The 22,657-nt window shown below is 39.6% G+C and overlaps 1 protein-coding gene across 1 annotated transcript in view; it reads left to right on the forward strand.

The window, feature by feature from the left end:
• RNGTT (RNA guanylyltransferase and 5'-phosphatase) overlaps positions 1 to 22,657 on the forward strand; it is a 326,422-nt gene that overhangs the window by 241,513 nt on the left and 62,252 nt on the right. Inside the window, exon 14 of the mRNA XM_002714574.6 lies at positions 17,845 to 17,911. Within this exon, the coding sequence (XP_002714620.1) occupies positions 17,845 to 17,911 (67 nt within the window). The remainder of the gene's footprint in view (positions 1 to 17,844; positions 17,912 to 22,657) is intronic.

The raw sequence follows: 22,657 nt of genomic DNA on the forward strand, positions 1-22,657 counted from the left end.
AGTTATGTTACTTCATTTTCTATTTATATGCCTTTATTTCTTTTTTTTTTTTTTTTTTATTTTTTGACAGGCAGAGTGGACAGTGAGAGAAAGAGACAGAGAGAAAGGTCTTCCTTTGCCGTTGGTTCACCCTCCAATGGCCGCCACGGCCTGCGCGCTGCAGCCGGCGCACCGCGCTGATCCGATGGCAGGAGCCAGGTACTTCTCCTGGTCTCCCAGGGTGCAGGGCCCAAGCACTTGGGCCATCCTCCACTGCACTCCCTGGTCACAGCAGAGAGCTGGCCTGGAAGAGGGGCAACCGGGACAGAATCCAGCGCCCCGACCGGGACTAGAACCCCGTGTGCCGGCACCGCAAGGTGGAGGATTAGCCTAGTGAGCCGTGGCGCCGGCCTTATATGCCTTTATTTCTTTCTTTGCCTAATTTCTCTGGCAGTAACTTCTAGGGCTGTTGAATAGAAGTGGTAATAGAAGGTGTCCTTCCTGGTTCCTGGACTTAGAGAAGCACCTTCCAATATTTCACTGTAGAATATAATGTTACTTGTTGTCTAGAAGTTTGTATAAATGGAAACATACAGTAGCTGCTTTTTTGAGGGGATACGATCTGGTTTCTTTGAATTAGATTTTTTTTTTTTTTTGACAGGCAGAGTGGACAGTGAGAGAGACAGAGACAGAGAGAAAGGTCTTCCTTTGCCATTGGTTCACCCTCCAATGGCCACCGTGGCCGGCGCGCTGCAGCTGGTGCACCACACTTGATCCGATGGCAGGAGCCAGGTGCTTCTCCTGGTCTCCCATGGGGTGCAGGGCCCAAGCACTTGGGCCATCCTCCACTGCCTTCCCGGGCCATAGCAGAGAGCTGGCCTGGAAGAGGGGCAACCGGGACAGAATCCGGTGCCCCGACCGGGACTAGAACCCCGTGTGCCGGCGCCGCAAGGTGGAGGATTAGCCTAGTGAGCCGCGGCGCCGGCCTCTTTGAATTAGATTAATCTGTGTTGGTTAATTCATCACAACCCATTTTAAAATTGCTTAGTATGTTATTGTGTGGCTGTATCACCATTTACTTGTTTATTTACATGTTGATGGGCATTTGGGGTGTTTCTTATTTTTGACTATTATGAATAAAACCACTATGAAACTTGGACGTAGGTCTTTTTATGGAAGTATACTTTCATTTCTCCAGAACAGATGTTGGCAAACTTTGTCTCTAGAAAACTAGATAAGAAATACTTTAGATTTTTTAGACTTGAATTCCTTCTTTTTCTGTGTTCTGAACACTTCAAAAAGTAAGTTGGGGCAGTTCTAGGATCCACTTCATTTTTCTTCTCTCTCATACACCAGTGAGCTTTGCTGCCTCCTGTTCAATTTCTGAAACCATCATGCCTGTATGTTGTAGTGGGTGTAGGGGCAAGTGTGGTGCTTGCTGCTTTGTCTTGGCTGGGAGTAGAAAATCTATCTGTATGCTTTAATGCATTTGTGGTTTTTTTTTCAATTTTAATACCTTTGCATTTAAAACATTTATGCCCAGATGTGTGACTTACTTGTTTTTATATTATACATGTGGCATAGAATTTGTAGCTCCATTACTAGAGTAGGGTGAGATGGCCTTCCAGACTCTCTAGAAGCTCAATCTTTAAAATGGTCATCTATTTATACAAGAATATATCAGCTAACACTGATACTAACTAAACACTATTAGGAATGTTTATCTGCTATTTAAGAGTCACTCTGACTCTCTTGCTGATTGCTTCTGGTTTTCTTTTCTTTCTTTTTTTTTTTTTTTTCTTTTTGTAGTCTATAAAACAGTCAGGGCTGGGCCATACCAAAGCTAGGAGCCTAGAATTCCTTCTGGGTCTCCCAAGTGAGTAACGGGCTCCCAAGCACTTGGGCCATCTTCTGCCTTCCCAGGCATGTTAGCAAGTAGCTGGATCAGAAGTGTAGCAGCTGGAGCTTGAAGCAGTACTTATATGGGATGCTGGTATTGCAGGCTGTGGCTTAAGCTGCTGCATCATAATGCGTGCCCCAATATTAATTAAGAATTAATTAAGACTGTTTGCGGCCGGCGCCGCGGCTCACTAGGCTAATCTTCCGCCTAGCGGTGCCGGCACACTGGGTTCTAGTCCCGGTCGGGGCGCCGGATTCTGTCCCGGTTGCCCCTCTTCCAGGCCAGCTCTCTGCTGTGTCCAGGGAGTGCAGTGGAGGATGGCCCAAGTGCTTGGGCCCTGCACCCCATGGGAGACCAGGAAAAGCACCTGGCTCCTGGCTCCTGCCATCGGATCAGCGCGGTGCGCCGGCCGCAGCGCGCCGGCCGCGGCGGCCATTGGAGAGTGAACCAACGGCAAAGGAAGACCTTTCTCTTTCTCTCTCTCTCTCTCTCTCTCACTGTCCACTCTGCCTGTCAGGAAAATTAAAAAAAAAAAAAAGACTGTTTGCTGGGTTTTTCCACTCTAAAATTGTTAATTTTTTGTAATTATTTAGTGTTTTATATGATGTTGTGTGGAATTCATCCCTTTTTATTGGGATATAGTATGCTATATATAGGCATTTGGATGGATGGCAGTTTGAGATGATTGCCAATAATTTGAGACCATGCAAATATCTTATTTCTCATTATACTTTCATCTTTTAATTTAAGTGTTTTTCAGGGGTTTTTGCTTGCAACATCATTGTTGTGGTATTTTTCAGTTCTGTGAACATTTCGCACGATGGTGAATTTCAACTTCCCTTTTTCCTTTTTTGTGTATTAACAGGAACTTTACTGTAAAGAAGAACTGTCCTTTGTTCCCCCTGTGTCTATTTATGCTAATATAGACTTGTGAATACCCCATGGGCTGTAATCTGGGACTATCATTTTATTTTGGTATGCTGCCTTTGGTCATTGCGAAGTCCTCAAGTGTGCCTCAGTGGATTTGACATGCATCCCTCTTTTTTCAGCACTTCCTTACTACCTAGCACTGTAAAATGTTCCAGGATCTTCTGTCTTCTGTTTCTCAGCCCAGGAATTAATCCTTTCTCCAAGGAGCTCTGGTTTCTTTTATTGGTGAGGAATAGAAACAAAAAATCTAGATCTAGGTGTTGTCATTGGGTATCATTCCAGGCTGAGTGTCATTCCAGACTCTTAGTTGTCAGGGTTAAGAATGTATGATATACACAAATACACATATAATTATATTTACTTCTGTATCCATAAGTGAATATTTAAAAGCCATGAAGTTCCACTGATACCACCGATTCTTGTGCAGCGTCATAATATTAATTCTAGCCGTTCCCCCTTGCTAATTTCTAACTCTCTATACAGTGAGAAACCTACATCCCATTATCCATGACAAATTTGCTAAACACAAGTACATAAAGAGTGTATTTCAGAATTACCAGCCCATTCCCTTGTGAAGTACTAACTAACTTGTGCATAGCTGTTTCTTCTGTCCGTAGCCTTATTGAAATATAGTCAAAATACTGTTGAGATTTTTAAGTTTATTCTTTTTCATCCCCATCCTCCTTAATGTGGACTGTTACTCATTTGTAATATAATTATTTCTGTTCTCTTTTGGTTTCTCCCAGTATGCTGATTGATTTCAGCTGTTTGTGTATTTGGTGTATGAAACATTATGATGGTTCTAACTAAACAAAAAGGCATTCTTAAAGCAGTGTCACTCTTCACTCATCCTGCAACTCCTATTCATTCTCGCATTATTTCTTCCCTGTTTGCATCCATCCCCTGTAGAAAACCAGTCTCTTTGGCTTCTGTTTTAGCCTCCTGTAATTCTTTTGCACAAATGAACTGATACATATGTGTTTTCTTACACTTTTTCTTTACATAGAAGATAGCACAGTGTGTAACCTTTTTCACATTTTCCTCTTTTCATTTAGCAACAAGTACATCTTAGAAATTACTCTTTTTCAATAAATAGAGACTGTCCTCATTGTCTTCTTTCAGCTACATATTCCTGTATTGTATAGATTTACTCAAACTTATTTAATCTCCGTGCTGGTTATGAGCATTTAGGGTGTGCAGTGCTGTAGGGAATAACCTTGTATGTACACGTTATTTAGTTTTCTGAGGTGTACCATCAAGGCAGATTGTTAGAAGGGAGATTACTGGGTCAAAAGCGAAGTGCATATGTCGTTTTGTTAGATGTTGCCAAATTTCCCTCCAGAAGGGTTGTCCTAGTTTGCATTTCCAAAAACAGTATATGAGAGTATCTCTTTTCTAAAGTCTTGCCAAGAGAATGCGTTGTCCATACGTTTTAATTTTTGCCGATCTGATAGGTGAGAAATGGTGTCTCACTGTTTTAATTTGCATTTTTCTAATTATGAATGAGTTTGAATATTTCTACATATGTATAATAGCCATATTTTTTATTTTCTGTGAATTGTTTTTTCTCATTTTTTCCATTAGGATCCTACTCTTTTTAATTTAATTTTTAAGAGTTCTTTAAGTTATTAGGGTTTTTACCCTCTTATATGTGGTATGTGTTTCAAATATTTTCTCCTGGTTTGTCAAGTATTTGTTCTGCTTTTTTTATGGTGTATTTTTTTGTCATGCCAGAATTTTTTATCGTTATTTAGCATGATATCCTGGTATTTTCTTCTTGTGTCTTATTACAGCAAGGTTAAACAAATCCATCCAAGGTTTCCTTTTTCAATTGCAAGTTTTTTTTTTTTTCCTCTTTTTTTTTTTTTTTTTTTGGGTATATGATTCCCAATCCATTTGTTTTTTTTCCTTGTGAATTGTGTGAAATTTGGGTCTCAGTGTATCTCTGATAAGCAGAAATTATTAATTGGAATGTCAGATTTATCAGTATTTTCCTTATGTACATTTTTATCTAGGTGGGTAGGTAATTATCCCAGCCCTATTAATTAGAAAGAGTCTCCTTTCTCCACTGCTCTGAAGTGCTGCCTTTGTTATAGAGTTGGTGCCTCTTTGTAGGTTCATTTCCAGGCTCTGTTTTATATTCTACTGACTGAGTTGTTTGTCCTTGAGCCAGCACCACATTTTCATTATTGCTGATGCTGTATAAAAGCCTTGCTATCTGGCGGGCCAAGTCCTCCTAGTTTGTTGTTCTTCAGAAGAATCTCTTGTAATCTTGCTCCTTTGCTTTCCTATATATATTTTTAAATGCATGTTTGAAGTTTCTCAAATTCTTTTAGGATTTGAGATTCGAAGATTGCATTGAATATATAGATCAAGTTGTGGATGTATTAACGTTGAGATTTTCCCATGAACATGCTATTTTCTTTATTTGGATTTTTTAAAATATTTATTTATTTGAAAGAGCTACACAGAGAGAGGAGAGGCAGAGAGAGAGAGAGAGAAAGAGAGAGAGATCTTCCATCCAATGGTTCACTCCCCAGTTGGCCGCAACGGTCAGAGCTGCGCTGATCCGAAGCCAGGAGCCAGGAGCCAGGAGCTTCTTCCGGATCTCCTACGCAGGTGCAGGGACCCAAGGACTTGGGCCGTCTTGTGCTGCTTTCCCAGGCCATAGTAAAGAGCTGGATCGGAAGCGGAGCAGCCGGGACTCGAACTAGCACGCTATATGGGATGCTGGCTCTTCAGACCAGGGCGTTAACCCCCTGTGCCACAGTGCTGGGCCCCTATTTGGACTTTCTTATATTTCTTTCTTCATTCTTTGATAGTTTTATTAATTGGAGGCTTTCAGTTCTTTTGTAAGTTTTATTCCTTAATTAAAAATGTTTTGGGGCAGTGGGGGATGGCATTGTGGCTCAGCAGATTAAAGCCACGGCCAGCAGCACCAGGAGCACGGGTCCAAGTCCTGGCTGTTCCACTTCTGATCCAGCTCCCTGCTATTGTGCCTGGGAAAGCAGCAGAAGATGGCCCAGGTGCTTGGGCCCCTGCACTCACATGGGAGATCCAGAAGAGGCTCCGGGCTCCTGGCTGTGGCCTGGCTCCACTAGATACAGTAAGAGTCTGCTTGCTTTTGCAAGAAACTACAAACTCTAACTTCTGTAGTGGCTGTACCTTTTTACATTCCTGCCAGCACTGAATGAGAGATCCCATTGTTCCACATCCTTGCCAGATTTTGTATTGTCAGTGATCTGGATTTTAGCAGAAATCCAAAAATAGATCTGCCATATGACCCAGCGATCCCACTCCTAGGAATTTTCCCAAAGGAAATGAAATCAGCATATGAAAAGGTTATCTGAACCCTCATGTTTATTGCAGTTCAGTTCAAAATAGCTAACATATGGAATCAACCCAGATGTTCATCAGCTGATGACTGGATAAAGGAAAATTGTGAAAAAAGAAATACACACATATATATAAGGAATAAATATGGAATTCTACTCAGCCATAAAAAAGAATGAAATCCTGTCTCTTGCAATAAAATGGATATAACTGGAAACCATTATGCTTAGTGAAATAAACCAGTCCCAAAAAGACAAATAACATATGTTTTCCCTAGTCTGTGGTAACTCAGAGTACAAAGAAATGTAATGTGTATAAGCAAAATTGACATTTTGAGATGTGATTATTGTTTACATCCCTTGTCTATACTGTTGAGGAAAAGTGTTTTTCTTCTTACTATTTGTTGAATTCTTTATTTATTGGAGGAGTTAAACTTATGATTATAAAATAAGCTAAAAATATGTCATTGTAAAAATTGAAAGAGTAAGAAAAGAAGGAGGAGGGAGGGAAGTATCACTGTGCCCTAAATCTGATACATGAAATTTGTTCACCTTATATTAATTTAAAAACTTTTTAAAAAGGAAAAATCACTTTTTTAAGTATGTAGAGGTATCTTGTTTCAGTTTTCATTTCCTTAGTGACATGTGATGCTGGACATCATTTTATGTACTTATTTCCTATCTGTATATCTTCTTGGTGGGGTATCTGTTCAGATGTTTCTTCATTTTTCATCATGTTTTTTGCTTTATTATTATTGAGTTTTAAACTTCTTTTTATGTACTAGATGACAGTCCTATTTTAGATAACATTTTTTAAAATTAGATCTATTTATTTGGAAGGCAGAGTATTAAAGGGAGGGAAGAGAGAGATGGAAATTTGGAGAGATCTTCCATGCCCTGATTTATCCTCCGAATACCTGCGATAGCCGGATCTGGGTCAGACAAAAGCCAAGAGCCAGGGACTCCATCCAGGTCTCCCACATGGGTGGCAGGGACCCAAGTACTTGGACCATCATCCACTGCCTTACCCAGATGTGTTGGCAGGAAACTGGGTGGGAAACAGAGCAGCTGGGACTCAACCAGCTCTTCAGTATGGGATGCTGGCATCACAAGGGGCTCTTAACCCACTGTGCCACAACATTCCCCCCTTAGTACCTTTTGCAAATGTTTTCTCCCAGTCTATGGATTGTCTTCTCATTGTAGTCTTGGTAGAACTGCATTTTCATTTCTGAATGTCAAGAGTTACGGTGACTTTTTCAAATGAATTGGAGAATATTCCTTCCTTTTTCTATTTTCTGGAAAAATTTGTTTATGATTAAAATTAAGTTTCCCTTAAATGGTTGATAAAATTAACCTGTGAATCCATACAGACCTTTTGCTTTCTTCTTATGCATGATTTGAAAAATTTATCATTAAACAAAGATTTTCTAGTGTCAGTTTTAAAACATTGTATTTTTTTGAGTTTTTCTCCTGAATTTTGAAGCTTGTTAACATAAAAGTGTTTATAACATTCTCTCATTATTTACTAGTAATTATATGTGTTCCTTGTTAAATTCCTATTACTGATTATTTATGCTTTTTTCCTTTGTTTACTTAGAAATCAATTTAATAATTATCTCAAACTAGCTTTATATGGTTTTGATTATTAGTAGTGTAAGTTTTTAGTTTTATGAATTTCTGCTTATTGTTTCTTCCTTCTGTGTTCTTTGGATTTAATTTGCTAATATTTAAAAAATTTCTTGTGGTAGATACTTGTCAACTTGTATAAAGCATTTCTTATATATATGTATATTAAGTTATACATTTCTCTCTAAATTGGATTTAGCTGTACCTCGTAAGTTTTTATATTTTGTTATCCAGTTTCAGATATTTTATAATTTCAATTGGGATTTCCTTTCTGACCTATGGGTTATTTATAAGTACACTTATGTCTTTTCAGGCATAGAGATTTTCTGAGAATTTTTTTTGTTATTGATTTCCAGCTGAATTATTGTATTCTGAGACTAAAATATGAATTATTTCATTTGCTTGAAACTTACTTTATTCAATATGGTTTTAAGATTTATATTGTATAAAAATTCAAAGAATAAAAAAAGAATAATGTCGGCCTTTTCAATAATAGGCATTTTCTTAAATTTAGGGTGACACTATTGATCCCACATTAAGTACATACATTTGCTTTCTGATCCTTTTTTTCACGTAGTACGGTCTATTGTATGTAGTCTGATCTTTGCATAATTGGCTGTCTGTTTACAAAGTTTGATTGTATATATGTCATTTTTCAAGATACTGTGGATTGTTTCAAGGTATTTTGTAGCAATTCAAAAAATAGATTCAGTGGTGGGTACTGTAGTTAAGGCACATAGACAGAACAGTTAATTTGAGTTGTTTAGCTCATTTTTTAAAAAGATCTTCTTTTCCTTCTTTTATTTTGAAATAATTACAGGCTCAAATGTCATGTTTCTTTAGCTGGTCAGTCAGTATATGCTGATATATTGGTATATGGTGAATGTATCATTATATCTATGATCTGTCCGTGTATAATGAATAAACTTATTTCAAACAATGTTTATTCTATTACCTGGAAGATTTTGCTTTCTTTCATGTGAGGAGTTTTCTGGAAACAATTTTGGGGCTTTATGTCCTGGATAGATATTTCTTCAAATTTGTGTTTGGAAAATTTTTTTTTTTTTTTTTTTTTTGCAGTTCAAAATATTTTGAATATGTTAATAGTAAACTAGAAGTTTTCTTTTTTTTTTTTTTTTAAACTTTTATTTAATGCATATAAATTTCCAAAGTACGACTTATGGATTACAATGGCTTTCCCCCCATACCGTCCCTCCCACCCACAACCCTCCCCTTTCCCACTCCCTCTCCCCTTCCATTCACATCAAGATTCATTTTCGATTATCTTAATATACAGAAGATCAGCTTAGTATACATTAAGTATGGATTTCAACAGTTTGCTCCCACACAGAAACATAAAGTGAAAAATAATAGATGATTTTTTTAAATGATGATGAAATCAGAGCAGACCTATTGTCATGTTTAATCCCAGTGAGAGTCAAGTTGGGAATTGATAATTTCTTTCTTTTTTTTTTTTTTTTTTCAGAGGATCAGTTTAGTATGCATTAAGTAAGGATTTCAACAGTTTGCACCCCCATAGAAACACAAAGTGAAATATATTGTTTGAGTACTCGTTATAGCATTAAATCTCAATGTACAGCACATTAAGGACAGAGATCCTACATGAGGAGTAAGTGCACAGTGACTCCTGTTGTTGACTTTACCAATTGACACTCCTGTCTATGGCATCAGTAATCTCCCTATGCTCCAGTCATGAGTTTCCAAGGCTATGGAAGCCCTCTGAGTTCTCCGACTCTTATCTTGTTTAGACAAGGTCATAGTCAAAGTGGAGGTTCTCTCCTCCCTTCAGAGAAAGGTACCTCCTTCTTTGATGGCCTGTTCTTTCCACTGGGATCTCACTCGCAGAGATCTTTTGCCAGAGTGTCTTGGCTTTCCATGCCTGAAATACTCTCATGAGCTTTTCAGCCAGCTGCGAATGCCTTTAGGGCTGATTCTGAGGCCAGAGTGCTATTTAGGACATCTGCCATTCTATGAGTCTGCTGAGTATCTCACTTCCCATGTTGGATCACTCTCCCCTTTATTTACTCCATCAGTTAGCGTTGGCAGGTACTAGACTTGTCTATGTGCTCCCTTTGACTCCCAGTCCCTTCACCATGACCAACTGTGAACTGAAACTGATCACCTGGAACAGTGAGATGGCATTGGTACATGCCACCTCGATGGGATTGAATTGGAATCCCCTGGTATGCTTCCAACTCCACCACTTGGGGCAAGTCAGCCTGAGCATGTCGTGTTTGGAAAATTGAAAGCAAAATGGGCAATAATCTTATCCAATCCTTCCTTTTTCAAAAGTTGTAATAGATTTTTTTTCCCTCTAACAGTGCCTCTGTATTGCTACTTTACCAAAACAGCCTCGTTGGTAGCCACACTGTAGAAGTGTTTAGTTACAAGGAAGTATTTTAGAAATTGTTAATGTTTGTATAAAGGTTATGGTAATGTTCACTTAATTTAAGGGCAAAATAATTACCTGGTACTAAATGAGCAGGAGTTTCTATTTTAAAATGTAACTATCAATACATCTATCAGTGCTGAATTAATGCCTTACTCTGGGGTTTTGAAATGTGATTGCTGTATTGCACACAAGCACCCTGTCACTTTAAAATGGTGCCTGTTACTTGACAATAATTATTTGTACCATTTGGCAAAATGATTTTTTAAAGGTAAAAACATTTAAAGAAATGTTCTATTTTAAAAGTGGAAATTTGTATTCTCAAAGTATTAATTATGTTATGCATAGCAGGCCTTTAAATTATGGTACATATTAAAACCCACTCAAATGAAGGCGGTAGTATATGGTAAGGAATAATAGGTACATGAATAAGAAAGAACAGTATTTTAAAAGTGAAATATATATATATATGTCTAAATGATACATTTAAGAAACGTCTTGTTTAGGAAAGGCTGATTATTAGATAGACAGGTTAGTGGGAGGGGTCCAGTAAATAGCATATTGGCAAGCTTCCTGTAATGCATATGCATAGTCATTAGAGGCATATTGATTTTTAAATGTCAGCCAGCTTTTATTCTCTTCTTTTCTAGCATCTATTTGTATGAACTGTTCTTTCTTCTAAAGGAGGTTTGTCAAGCTTTCTGTGAACATTTGTTGTATAGGAAATAAATTACCACGGCTATATATAACTAACGTTAAATTTGTGATCCCAGCCATGATTTTGTTGTAGACTCCCTCACAACCTGAGTCTGCTTGCCTGATGTACAGCAAACCAGTCACTGGAATGGGGTATAGAAGGAGGCAGGAGCTTATTTTTTATTCTTTTTAAATATTTATTTATTTATTTATTTGAAAGGCAGAGTGACAGAGGGAGAGGGAGAGAGAGAGAGAGAGACAGAGAGAGAGACAGAGAAAGAGAGAAAGTGAGATCTTTTACCCACTAGTTGACTCCCCATAAGTCTAGCTGGGCCAGGCTGAATCCAGGAGCCAAAAACTCCATGCAGGTCAACCATGTGGGAGTGGCAGTGACTCAGGTACTTAGGCCATTATCTACAGCCTCCCAGGTGTATTGGCTGGGACTTGAATCAGACACCTCCAATAAGAGGTGCAGGTGTCTCAAACAGTGGCTTAACTTGCTGAACCTCTGTGCCTGCCTCTGAAAATAGGTGTTTATTTTTGCGATGTACCAAACAAACATCTATTACTCAATTCTCAGACTCCTTGAGGGATTAAGTTATTGAATCTTATCCCCTGAAGTTGGGGGGTTGAGCAGTGCATCATCAGCTTGTGTGTAGGTCTCCAGTTGGCCACACTTGAGGCCTTGCTTTAACTGGTTAATGATAGGAAACCTGCATGTTCTTCTGAGAATGCTGTGGTGGCTTAGTGCCTCTGGTCTGTATGGGTTCTTTGTTAGATTGGTTACTAATTTGTTTCACCAGAACCTAGGGTTACCATGAAGCATCTCAAAATGGAGTCTGTCGCTCCCCCTCTTCGTGGAGGAACGACACAGGACCCTGCGCTGTTCTTTCGTCTGCTTGGCCCTCCCCGGGTTTGCTGCTGGTTCTTCCCGGGTTGGCTACTGTCCCTTCCACCTCCGTGGAAGGGCAGTTCCCCCTGGCCACATTCCCCACTTCCGCAGGGGAGCGGCACACCGCCGGCCGGGTCTCTCGGGGGCTGCACGGGTGTTCCTCCAGCTAGATGTTTCCCTTAGATGTTCCCCATAGATGTTCCTGGTGCATGCCGTCTCTCTCCTCCTTTATAGTCCTCCTCCGCCAATCCTAACTCGGCTGTTCACATGCCGAGTACGCTGCTCTCCAATCAGGAGCAAGTCCTACAGTTTATTGGTTGAACTGGAGGCAGCTGTGCGGAAGCTGTTTACTTCTCTCCCAGCGCCATATTGTGGGAGAGCAGATGCATAGAATAAGTCTTAATTCCAGTAACTCAGTCCAGTCCGGGCTGCTCCCCACAGATCCCCCTTTCTTTTTATTTTTTGGCGTTGATACGCGCCTGTCTTCGGTGTCCCGCGGCACACACTCTGCTCTACTTGCTAGAGTTGCCACAGGTTCTTTGCAAGTCCTATCAATCAGGCAAACCGAATCCGGGTCCTCTCTTCGCCATGTTATGAGGAGGTTTTTAGGCGCTGATGCGTGCCTGTGTTCGGTGACCTGCGGCTCACACTCTGGTCGAGCCGCCTGCTGGCGCTTACCGCCTTGATCAGGCAGACCGAATCCAAGCTTTCTCATTGCCGTATTGTGGGGGAGACTTATTAGGGTTGGTTCGTGCCTATCTTCGGTGACCTGCGGCGCATAAGCTGCTAGCCGCCGCAGGTGCTCATCGCCTCACTTAATCAGGCAGACCGAATCCAAGCTTTCTTATTGCCATGTTGAGGGGAGGCCTTTCTATTTCTCTATTTCTCTATCTCCGGGCATTCCTATTTCTCCCATTCCACTTCTATCTTCCAGCATTCCTATTTCTCTCACTTTACTTCTAAAACTTCTGTTTCTCTTATCCCCGCAGCTTCCCGGCGCCTCGCCCTGCCGGCAGGCTCCGCCCCGAGGCTATTTCTCCTCGGCTTTCCGGCTGAGCCGCTTCAGCCCGCTTTGCAAGCACACTCCGCAGTCTCGCACTTAACCCTTTCGCGTCTGAACCACGGCCTCGCGCCAGCCCTGTTCCCTATCTATTCACGCCCCGTGCTCTCTCTGCACGCGGCGGCTTCCGCGAGTCACACAGCGTAGCTTACGTGTCCGCCACTAGCATTCAATCTAAGTTCCCCGGGCTAGCCTGGCGAATTCAACCCAGCTTACGTCTCCGCCCCACGGTTTGGCTTCCCGTCCTTTGCTCCCCGGGCTAATCAGACGGATCCCAATCTGGCTTACGTTTCAGCTTCTGGTTTCAACTTTTCGCCCCCTATTCCCGGGCTAACTTGAGAATCCCAAAGTGGCTTTCGTTTCAGCCTCGGCCTGCCCCCTGCGGCTTCATTTTCCCTAACATTTTTCTCTACCTGGTATATTTCCCCAAGCTTTCCTCCAACAATATTCCTCCCTCATTTCTCCTGGCCTCTCCCCACAGTCCGCGTCCGAGTCTGTTTGTTCTAGCTTTCACTTTCGCTTTCGACCTTAGAGATTTCTCCCAGCTTCCCCCCGTAGTCCGTATCTGAGTCTATGCCTAGGCTTTCAATAGCTTCTTCCGGCACCCTTTTCGTCCGGCTTTTCCCTAGGCTGTTTGCTAGTCTCTCTCTCCGATATTTTCCCAGTTCTTCCCGTTTCTTCCCTCTTAAGTTTCCTATCCGTCCTAGGTTTCCTATCCGAGTCACGGCACCATTATGTCGCTCCCCCTCTTCGTGGAGGAACGACACAGGACCCTGCGCTGTTTTTTCGTCTGCTCGGCCCTCCCCGGGTTTGCTGCTGGTTCTTCCCGGGTTGGCTACTGTCCCTTCCACCTCCGTGGAAGGGCAGTTCCCCCTGGCCACATTCCCCACTTCCGCAGGGGAGCGGCACACCGCCGGCCGGGTCTCTCGGGGGCTGCACGGGTGTTCCTCCAGCTAGATGTTTCCCTTAGATGTTCCCCATAGATGTTCCTGGTGCATGCCGTCTCTCTCCTCCTTTATAGTCCTCCTCCGCCAATCCTAACTCGGCTGTTCACATGCCGAGTACGCTGCTCTCCAATCAGGAGCAAGTCCTACAGTTTATTGGTTGAACTGGAGGCAGCTGTGCGGAAGCTGTTTACTTCTCTCCCAGCGCCATATTGTGGGAGAGCAGATGCATAGAATAAGTCTTAATTCCAGTAACTCAGTCCAGTCCGGGCTGCTCCCCACAGGAGTCTAGGTTGGGATGTTAACCATGGGATGATTCTTGTGGTCTGGGGTCTTGTGGGACAGACCACTCCTTTAATTAGTGAGTTAATTTCTAGTAAGAAGTTTTAACTTTTAATCATCAAAGTAGAGACAGAGGAATTGAATACTAAGAGAGAAACAAGGGCTTAATAAAGTCTTCATCAAAGGCATTGGGGATTCAAGCTAGTTTCACTTTGAAGTTGTATTGGTTAAATTTTTTTTTTTTTTTTTTTTTTTTTTGGACAGGCAGAGTGGACAGTGAGAGAGGGAGACAGAGAGAAAGGTCTTCCTTTGCCATTGGTTCACCCTCCAATGGCCGCTGTGGCCAGCGCGCTGCAGCTGGTGCACCACGCTTGATCCGATGGCAGGAGCCAGGTGCTTCTCCACTTCCTATCCAGCTCCCTGCTAGTGCGCCTGGTGGCCAGGCCAGCAGAAGATGGCCCAGTACTTGGGCCGCTGCCACCCACATGGGAGCTGTGGCCATTGTAGCCATTTGGGGAGTGAAGCAGTGAATTTGGAAGATCTGTCTCTTCCCCCCTCTCTCTGTGACTCTGCCTTTCAAATAAATAAATCTTTAAGAAAAAAAAAGGAAAGGAAAAAACAGTTCTTTTGGGTTTTTTTTGTTAATGTAAAGAGGACAACAGATTTCAAAGGTAGAATTCTAAGAACATAACAGTAGTTCCCGGGCCGGCGCTGTGGCTCACTTAGTTAATCCTCCACCTACGGTGCCGGCATCCCATATGGACACCGAGTTCTAATCCCAGTTGCTCCTCTTCCAGTCCAGCTCTCTGTTGTGGCCCAGGAGGGCAGTGGAGGATGGCCTGAGTGCTTGGGCCCCTGCACTTGCATGGGAGAACAGGAAGAAACACCTGGCTCCTGGCTTTGGATCAGTGCAGCACCTACTGTAGTGGCCATTTGGGGGTTGAACCAACGGAAGGAAGACCTCTCTCTCTGTCTCTCTCTCTCTCACTAACTCTATCTGTGAAATAAATAAATAAATAAATAACAGTAGTTCCGTACCTCCCCCCTTTTTTTTAAATTTTGGAATAACATAGTTTCAATTTACTTTATAAGCACAGGCTTAATGTTCCACTAAATTTGGTGTTTAACAAGTGAAAAGTAGAAAGATCAGTGTTCCACAGGAATATAGACAAGGCTATAAACAATAATCAAATCATAAGACATGAACTTCACTCATACATTCAGGTTTTTTATTTTTGTACTCTTTATATTAGCTACCACAAAACAGAGAAAACATGAATTTTTCTTTTTTTGGTCTGGCTTATTATTTCACTAAGTAGAATGATCTCCACTTGCATCCATGACAGGATTTCATTCTTTTTAATGGCTGAGTAATATTCCATCATGTTTATATACCTCAGTTGATGGACATCTGGGTTGAAATCCATGCCTAGTTTTTTCATGATGCATTTTTCATGAATTTTTTGAAGGTCTCCACATGTGCAAAGATATTTTTGCACTAAAATAAACTTATTTTTTAATTCAATTTTCCATTAATTATTTTGAAGTATTCTCATGCCTACATTTAACTTAATTAGACAACAGGGATATTTGTCTTTCCCATATCCTGCACCCCTACCAGTTCCTTTCTGTACAATCTGCAAGTACAGTTCTAATAATAGTGTTTCCTCATTCACTGTGTTTCAGTGCAGTCAAGAATGATTGGGGGGGGGGTGGCAGGCATTTGACATGGTGGTTAATATGCCTGCATTTCACATCAAAGTGCTTGAGTTTGATTCCTGGTGCTGCTGATGGGGAGTAAACCAGTGCATGGGGAACTGTCTCTCCCTCCCTTTCTCCCCCAGATAAATAAAAAATTTTAAAAGATTTATTTACATTTGAAAGGCTGAGATACAGACAGAGAAAAAGAGAGATCTTCTATCTGCTGGTTCACTCACCAAATGGCCATAACAGCCAGAGCTGGGCCAATCTGAAGCCAGAGGCCTGGAGCTTCTTCCAGGTCTCTCTTGTGGATAGAGGGACCCAAGCACTTGGACCTTCCTCTACTGCTTTCCCAGGCATAATAGCAGAGAGCTGGATTGGAAGTGGAGCAGCCAGGACTTGAGCCGGCGCCCATATGGGATGCTAGCACTGCAGCCAGAGGTGTGACATTTCTATACCATTGGCTGGCCCCTAAATAAAATATTAAAAATTTTTTTTAAAAAATGTTGGACCTGTAAGAAGTGGGAATAGGAAGGAAGAAGGGTTGATGTAGAAAAGGTAACCATTATTTTTAAAATGTTATGCCCTCTGTGTGGTTTTATTTTAATTTCTATGCACATTTATAAAAAATAAATGCATGTTTTTTAAAAAAATTGTATTTGAGGGACCGGCGCTGTGGCACAGCGGATTGACGCCCTGGCCTGAAGCGCCAGCATCCCATATGGGAGCCGGTTCTAGTCCCACCTGCTCCTCTTTTGATCCAGCTCTCTGCTATGGCCTGGGAAAGCAGTAGAAGATGGCCCAAGTCCTTGGGCCCCTGCACCCACATGGGAGACCTGGAAGAAGCTCCTGGCTCCTGGCTTCAGATCGGCACAACTCCGGCTGTTGAGGCCAATTGGAGTGAACCAGCGGATGGAAGATATCTCTCTTTCTCTCTGCCCCTCCTTCTCTGTGTAACTCTGCTTTCAAATAAATAAATAAATCTTTAAAAAAATTGTATTTGAGATACAGAATCACAGAGAGACAGCAAGACACAGAGGTCCCATTTGCTAAATCACTCATCAAAGCCCCTCAGTGACTTGATCTAGGCTGGACCAAAGCTGTGAACCCAGAATTGTGTCCAGGTCTCCATGTGGATGGCTGGAAACCAGTTACTTGAGCCATGTCTGTCACCTTACCATGTCTGCATTAGCAGGCAGGTGGAGTCAGGAGCCAGTGCTGAGTATTGAATCCAGGCACTGCAGTATGGGATGTGGTTATCTTAACTGCTAGGCTAAACCCTAATCCTGAGAAATAAATACACCTCTTGAAAAAAATCTAACTCCAGATTGCTTATAAAATAAAGTTTATGGAATTTGAAATTCTTCATGAACTGTTCCAAACTTCCTTAGGATTCTGATCTCTAAATTATTCCTAACTCCAGCCACACTTAACTACTCTTCATGTGAAATCCTCTGTATTCTCAGAACTTTCTGTATATTTCTCTCTTTGTTTCACCTACCCTTTAAGAATAAATCTCACCTACTCACACTTTACCATATCCTGCTGCACCACGTACCTCTTACTCCACTACTTTCCTGAGGCAGAAACCTGTATAGTATCATTTATCAGAAGCTATATTGTGCTATGTTGTGTCAGTTTTTCTTACTACATTTTGACTTGCATCTTTATAAGTTTTTGTATATATGAGAGTACTTCAGAAAGTATGTGACAGATGAGATTAAAAGATAAGTTTATGTTGGTATAAACAATTTTTGAAATTCTTAGAGTTTTCATAAATGTATTTTCTTTGTGCGTTTTGAAGACCCCTTGGATGTATTACTTCTTTTCGTTCTTTTCCAGAGACTCTTTAGTAATTTTGTTTGAATTACTAACATGAGAGTGTCCTATATCTAAATTTTTCATTCTCAACATTTTACCCATTGTTTTCTGATATATAAAGTGATTCCTTTGCTGCTTATTATCCTGCAGCACAAAGGCTAAGATATTAATTTCTCATAGTAATTCTGTAGAAATCTTGCTAATTTATGCAATCTTACATTTGAGGAAGAAGAGGAGTATTTTTTAAATAATACTTTTTCTTTCTTTTTAGGTTACTTCCTCAGAATGTTGGCCTTCTGTATGTTGGAGGTTATGAAAGACCCTTTGCACAAATTAAGGTATCTTTTTACCATGCTTTTCTTATTTTCATTTGTCTTTTGAACCCACCAAAAACTTACTAATAACCATCAACATACAAAAATTGTAAATGTGAAGTAATAATTTTATTGACCTTTGCATATTTGTACTAAAGAAGTCATTCAGATTTTCAAAGAAATTATTTGAATATTCTTGCCCAATGTGGAGTTGACTTTGACCAAAACAATTCAATGATAATTTGAAAGAAAACATTTAAAACTATTCAGATTAATCTTTCAGATCATCCCTTTAGTCTTTAAAAAAATTCTAATAGCTTTATCGAGGTATAATTGACATCCAGTAAACTGTACACAGCTTTGATAAATTTTGTCATGCCTAGTTTTGGAATCATCACCACAAACAAGATAATGAGTATATGTACACCCCAAAGTTGCCTGGGCCCCTTTGAAATTTTTTTCTTCTGCCCTTATTTTTCCCTTGTTGTCCCCAGGCAACCATTAATCTGTTTTATGTCATTATAGATTAATTTGAAATTTTTTATACTTTATATAAATAAAATCGTATATATTTTCTCTCTGTCATCTCTCTGTCTCTGTCTTTCTGCCTTCTTTCATTCAACATAAGTATTTTAAAGCCATCATGTTCTTACACTTATCAATAGGCTATTGTTTTTCTTTCCTTAGTAGTGTTCTATTATATGTCCTATTGCACGATTTATTTTTCCTTTCATCTGTTGATAGATATTTGGGTTGTTTACAGTTTGGTACTATCTAAATAGAGTTGCTATGAACATTTGTATGTAAGTCTTTGTATGGACATATACCTTCTTTTGAGCTGAAAACTGTTCTCTATTTTTCTTGGGTAAATTCCACTATTCCACAAATCTCTGTTCTGTCCTTCTACCAGTACCACACTAGATTGATTACTGTGGCTTTATAATACATCATGAAGTCAAGTAGTTTCAGTTTTCCATTTTTTTTTCTTAAGTTGCTTTTACCAATCTAGGTTCCTTTCATTTCTATATGAATTTCTAGAATCATCTTGTCAATTTCTATGTAAGTGTCTGTTGGGATTTTGGTTGAGATTGTTTTAAATCTATAAATTAATTTGAGGAGAACTGAAATCATAACAGTATTGAATCTTCATATTCATGAAGACCACATCTCTCTTCATTTATTTGAGTTTTTAATGTCTTTCAGCAGTGTTTTGTTGTTTTCAGTGTATTGGTCTTATACATTTTTAAAACATTTATCTGTATATGTAGCATATTTTTAATGCTATTATAGAAGCATTTTTTGTTTATAAACTTTTTTTTGATTGTTCAAAGCTAGTGTGTAAAGCAGTTGATTCTTGTATATCTTGACTTTAAATCCTACAACTTTATTCTATCCAATTGTTAATTGTAGTTCTTAAAATAAATTTCACAGGATTTTATGCATATATGATCATGTCATCTAATTTCTTTCTTATGTAGATGCCTTTCATTAACATTCAAGGCTGTTATTAAAAGGGCAGATTTGAGATCATCCCTTTTCTTAGTTTTTTTAACTTCCAATTAATGTTTTCTGGAAGGTGTCCAAAATTTGTTTTGTAGGAGTTTTTTGTTGTTTAGTTTCTGACTTTTTTCTTTATATTTGTTTCTTGGCTCTATTAACTTTTTCCTTCTTATTCATTTGAAGGCTATGAATTTAAAATCCTTTCTACCTGCATATATGACGTATTTTTAAAATTTGAGAAATAAAGGTGATTCAGAGTAGGCTGAACCTGAATAGAACATTAAGATTATTTAATACTGAGGATGCTCAACAGCAACACTTTTGAATGAGAAATCTTATATTTTAGTTACTGTTGCACTCGTACTTTAAATACTTCCACTAACTTAACATAAACCTAGACACTCTAAAGAATCTTATCATTAGTGCCTTAAAATGTGACTCCTTTTGAACTCTTCTAGTTTCTTTAGTAATGATAAGCATTCATTTTCTCCCTTCCATTTTTAATATCCCTGGAACACAAGTAGGGTTGGCAAGAGTCTCTCCGTGAACCTCCCTCCCTATCCCGTTTACTGAATTTAGCAGCATACCAGGAATCCTAATGGGTTTCAGCAGGAACATTTCTGACAGTCCAATTTTTTTCTCTCCAATGATTTGGAAAATCCTGTTTCTCCTTATTAGAACTGAAATAAGTAAAAAGAGAGGAGCCTATCTGATATATTTAGGGAGGATAGATTTATTTTTTAAGTATGTGAATGTAAATTACATGGTGTCTCAAAAGCATAATCTCAGTGTGTGTATGAGAGTAATTCTTCTGTCGCTTACCTGATTCATTAACATAATATTTTCTTTATGTGGGCCTTTCCTAACAAGCGCAGTGACAGAGGTCAATCCTTTGTCAGCCCTTTATGCCTAGCTAATCAACTCTGTAGAAAAGAAATACATTATTTTCCTTTGATGTTGCTATGGGAAAGGTCTCCCTTAGTCCATATGGAAAGATTTCTTATCCTTATTAATTGTTGAAGTTCTTTTATAATTCCTATGGCTCGCCTTAATTAAATTCCTTCCTAACTAGAATACTTATAAGTTAATTGGAGAACAGTAAAAATAAAACAATACAAAGCATAGTTTAAATGCTTGAGATCAAGCTAGAAATTCAAGGTTCATTTGCTGCCTTGCCTTGTACCTGACTTCTTGTGAGCATGAATTTCCAGTAGTTATTATGTTCATTTTTCTAGTAAACTAAATATAATGGTAATATATTCTGTGTCATAGATATCAGATATAAACTTTAAAAAGCAGACACTGCTTTGCTTTTATTAAGAACATATTGGTAGCTGATTTTTAAAAATAAATCAGTTTATGAAATTGTTCACTTGATTCCCATTTATTAACATTATAGGACTTAATAAGTTCTCCACTGCGAGTGGCTTGCTATTAGAGGCTCTGTTAGCTAAGAGATATTTTACAATTGTATTTCTGAGAAGGGCTTCCATTTTATAAAGGAAGGAAAGAGAAAAAGAAAAACACAAAGAAGATAATAGATATTTGAACAAATGATGACTGAGTTCAGAAATTCTCTGTGGCATGCCAGCAGATAGCTGCACTAGTAGTCTCTAACATAGGACATTACCACAGTTCTTAGAGTTGAACACACAACACGTACTCTCTTCCATTATTCACTCATCTTTTGGTTTCAGTTTTCTACCCAGCCCCAGCCCCTAAGTAAGGACCTAAGTATGTATAAACCTGGGACTAAAGCATAGTCTTAAACTGGCCCATCTTTGTGTTAGTTAATAGCTTTCATTATTGTTAGGGACAGTTACTTCAACTTTTTTTTAAAAATTTTATTTATTTGAAAGATGAGTTACAGAGAGAGAGAGAGAGAGAAAGAGAGAGAGAGAGAGAAAGTCTTCCACCTGCTGGTTCACTCCCCAAATGGCTGCAACGGCTGGAGCTGAGATGATCTGAAGTCAGGAGCCAGGAGCCTTCCTCCGGGTCTCCCACATGGGTGCAGGGGCCCAAGGATTTGGACCATCTTCTACTGCCTTCCCAGGCCGTAGCAGAGAGCTGGATTGAAAGTGGAGCAGCCAGGACTAGAACTGGCACCCATATGGGATGCCAGCACTTCAGGCCAGGGCTTTATCCCACTGCATCACAGCGCCAGCCTCAACTTTTTATCTCTTAACATTTACTATGAAGCCACTGGGAAGTTTCTTTTTCAAATAAACTCAATCTATTTATTTATGTATTTATTTTAAAGATGTACTTGTTTATTTAAAAGGCAGTGTTAGAGAGAAAAGAGAGAGAAAAAGTGTCTTCCATCTGCTAGTTCACTCCCCAAATGGCAGGACTGGGCCAGGCCAAAGCCAGGAGCCTGAAATTCCATCTAGGTCTTCCATATGGCTACAGGGGCCCAAGTACTTGGGCCATTTTCCATGGCTTTCCCATGTGCAATAGCAGAGAACTGGATCAGAAGTGGAGTAGCCAGGACTTGAACTGTCATCCATATGGGAATACCATACAATTATGCAGCAGCATAACATGCTATGTCACAACACTGGCCCCATTGGTCTCTTTAGATATGACTTTCACCCAAGACAGTGACTCTGTTTTGAGATGATTGACCAATTTTAGGATCCTAGGAGAACTGTGAGCCCTTTCCCTAGAAAAGTTTACGAACACACATGCACTTTTCCTTATAATTTCATAGCTTTCATGAACTCCACTGAAGTGCAGGTAAGGATCCCAAATTATAAACTCTAAAAATTGAATAAAGTATTTTCTCAAGTTTTATTAGCCAGAAATGTTGAATACATAAAAATTGCTTTTGAGGAAATTTGTCATTGGAAAATCTTGATTTTAAACATTCATGATTGTTTTGCCTTAAAATACAGTAAAGAAAGCACTGATCATTTTATAGTGAATTATAATACAGAGTAAGATAGGAATTGTGTCACATAACCACAGTAATTGTTTCATAAAGTTAATGAAATAGATTTCACCTTTATCCAAGATTGACTTCTTTCAACCATATTAAAATTAAATTTTTAAATGTTCTGGGCTCTGTGCAAATTGAGGTTTTATTAAGTAAGAGATCTGGTTTATTGTACCTTCATATTTAGGCTTTGAAATTAAAAAAGGAAAGTTTTGGTTAAAATACAATTGTGGTTTATTCCTGTTTATCTACAGTGAAGCTATCAGAGTTTTTTAAAAAGTCCCTTATATGAGGTTTGTATAGTCATATATATCTTCGCAAAATATCCTTATCTG

This window comes from Oryctolagus cuniculus, chromosome 5, assembly GCF_051225735.1.
Source record: "Oryctolagus cuniculus isolate XC-2025 breed Fujian yellow rabbit chromosome 5, ASM5122573v1, whole genome shotgun sequence".
In the NCBI taxonomy this organism is placed as follows: domain Eukaryota; kingdom Metazoa; phylum Chordata; class Mammalia; order Lagomorpha; family Leporidae; genus Oryctolagus; species Oryctolagus cuniculus.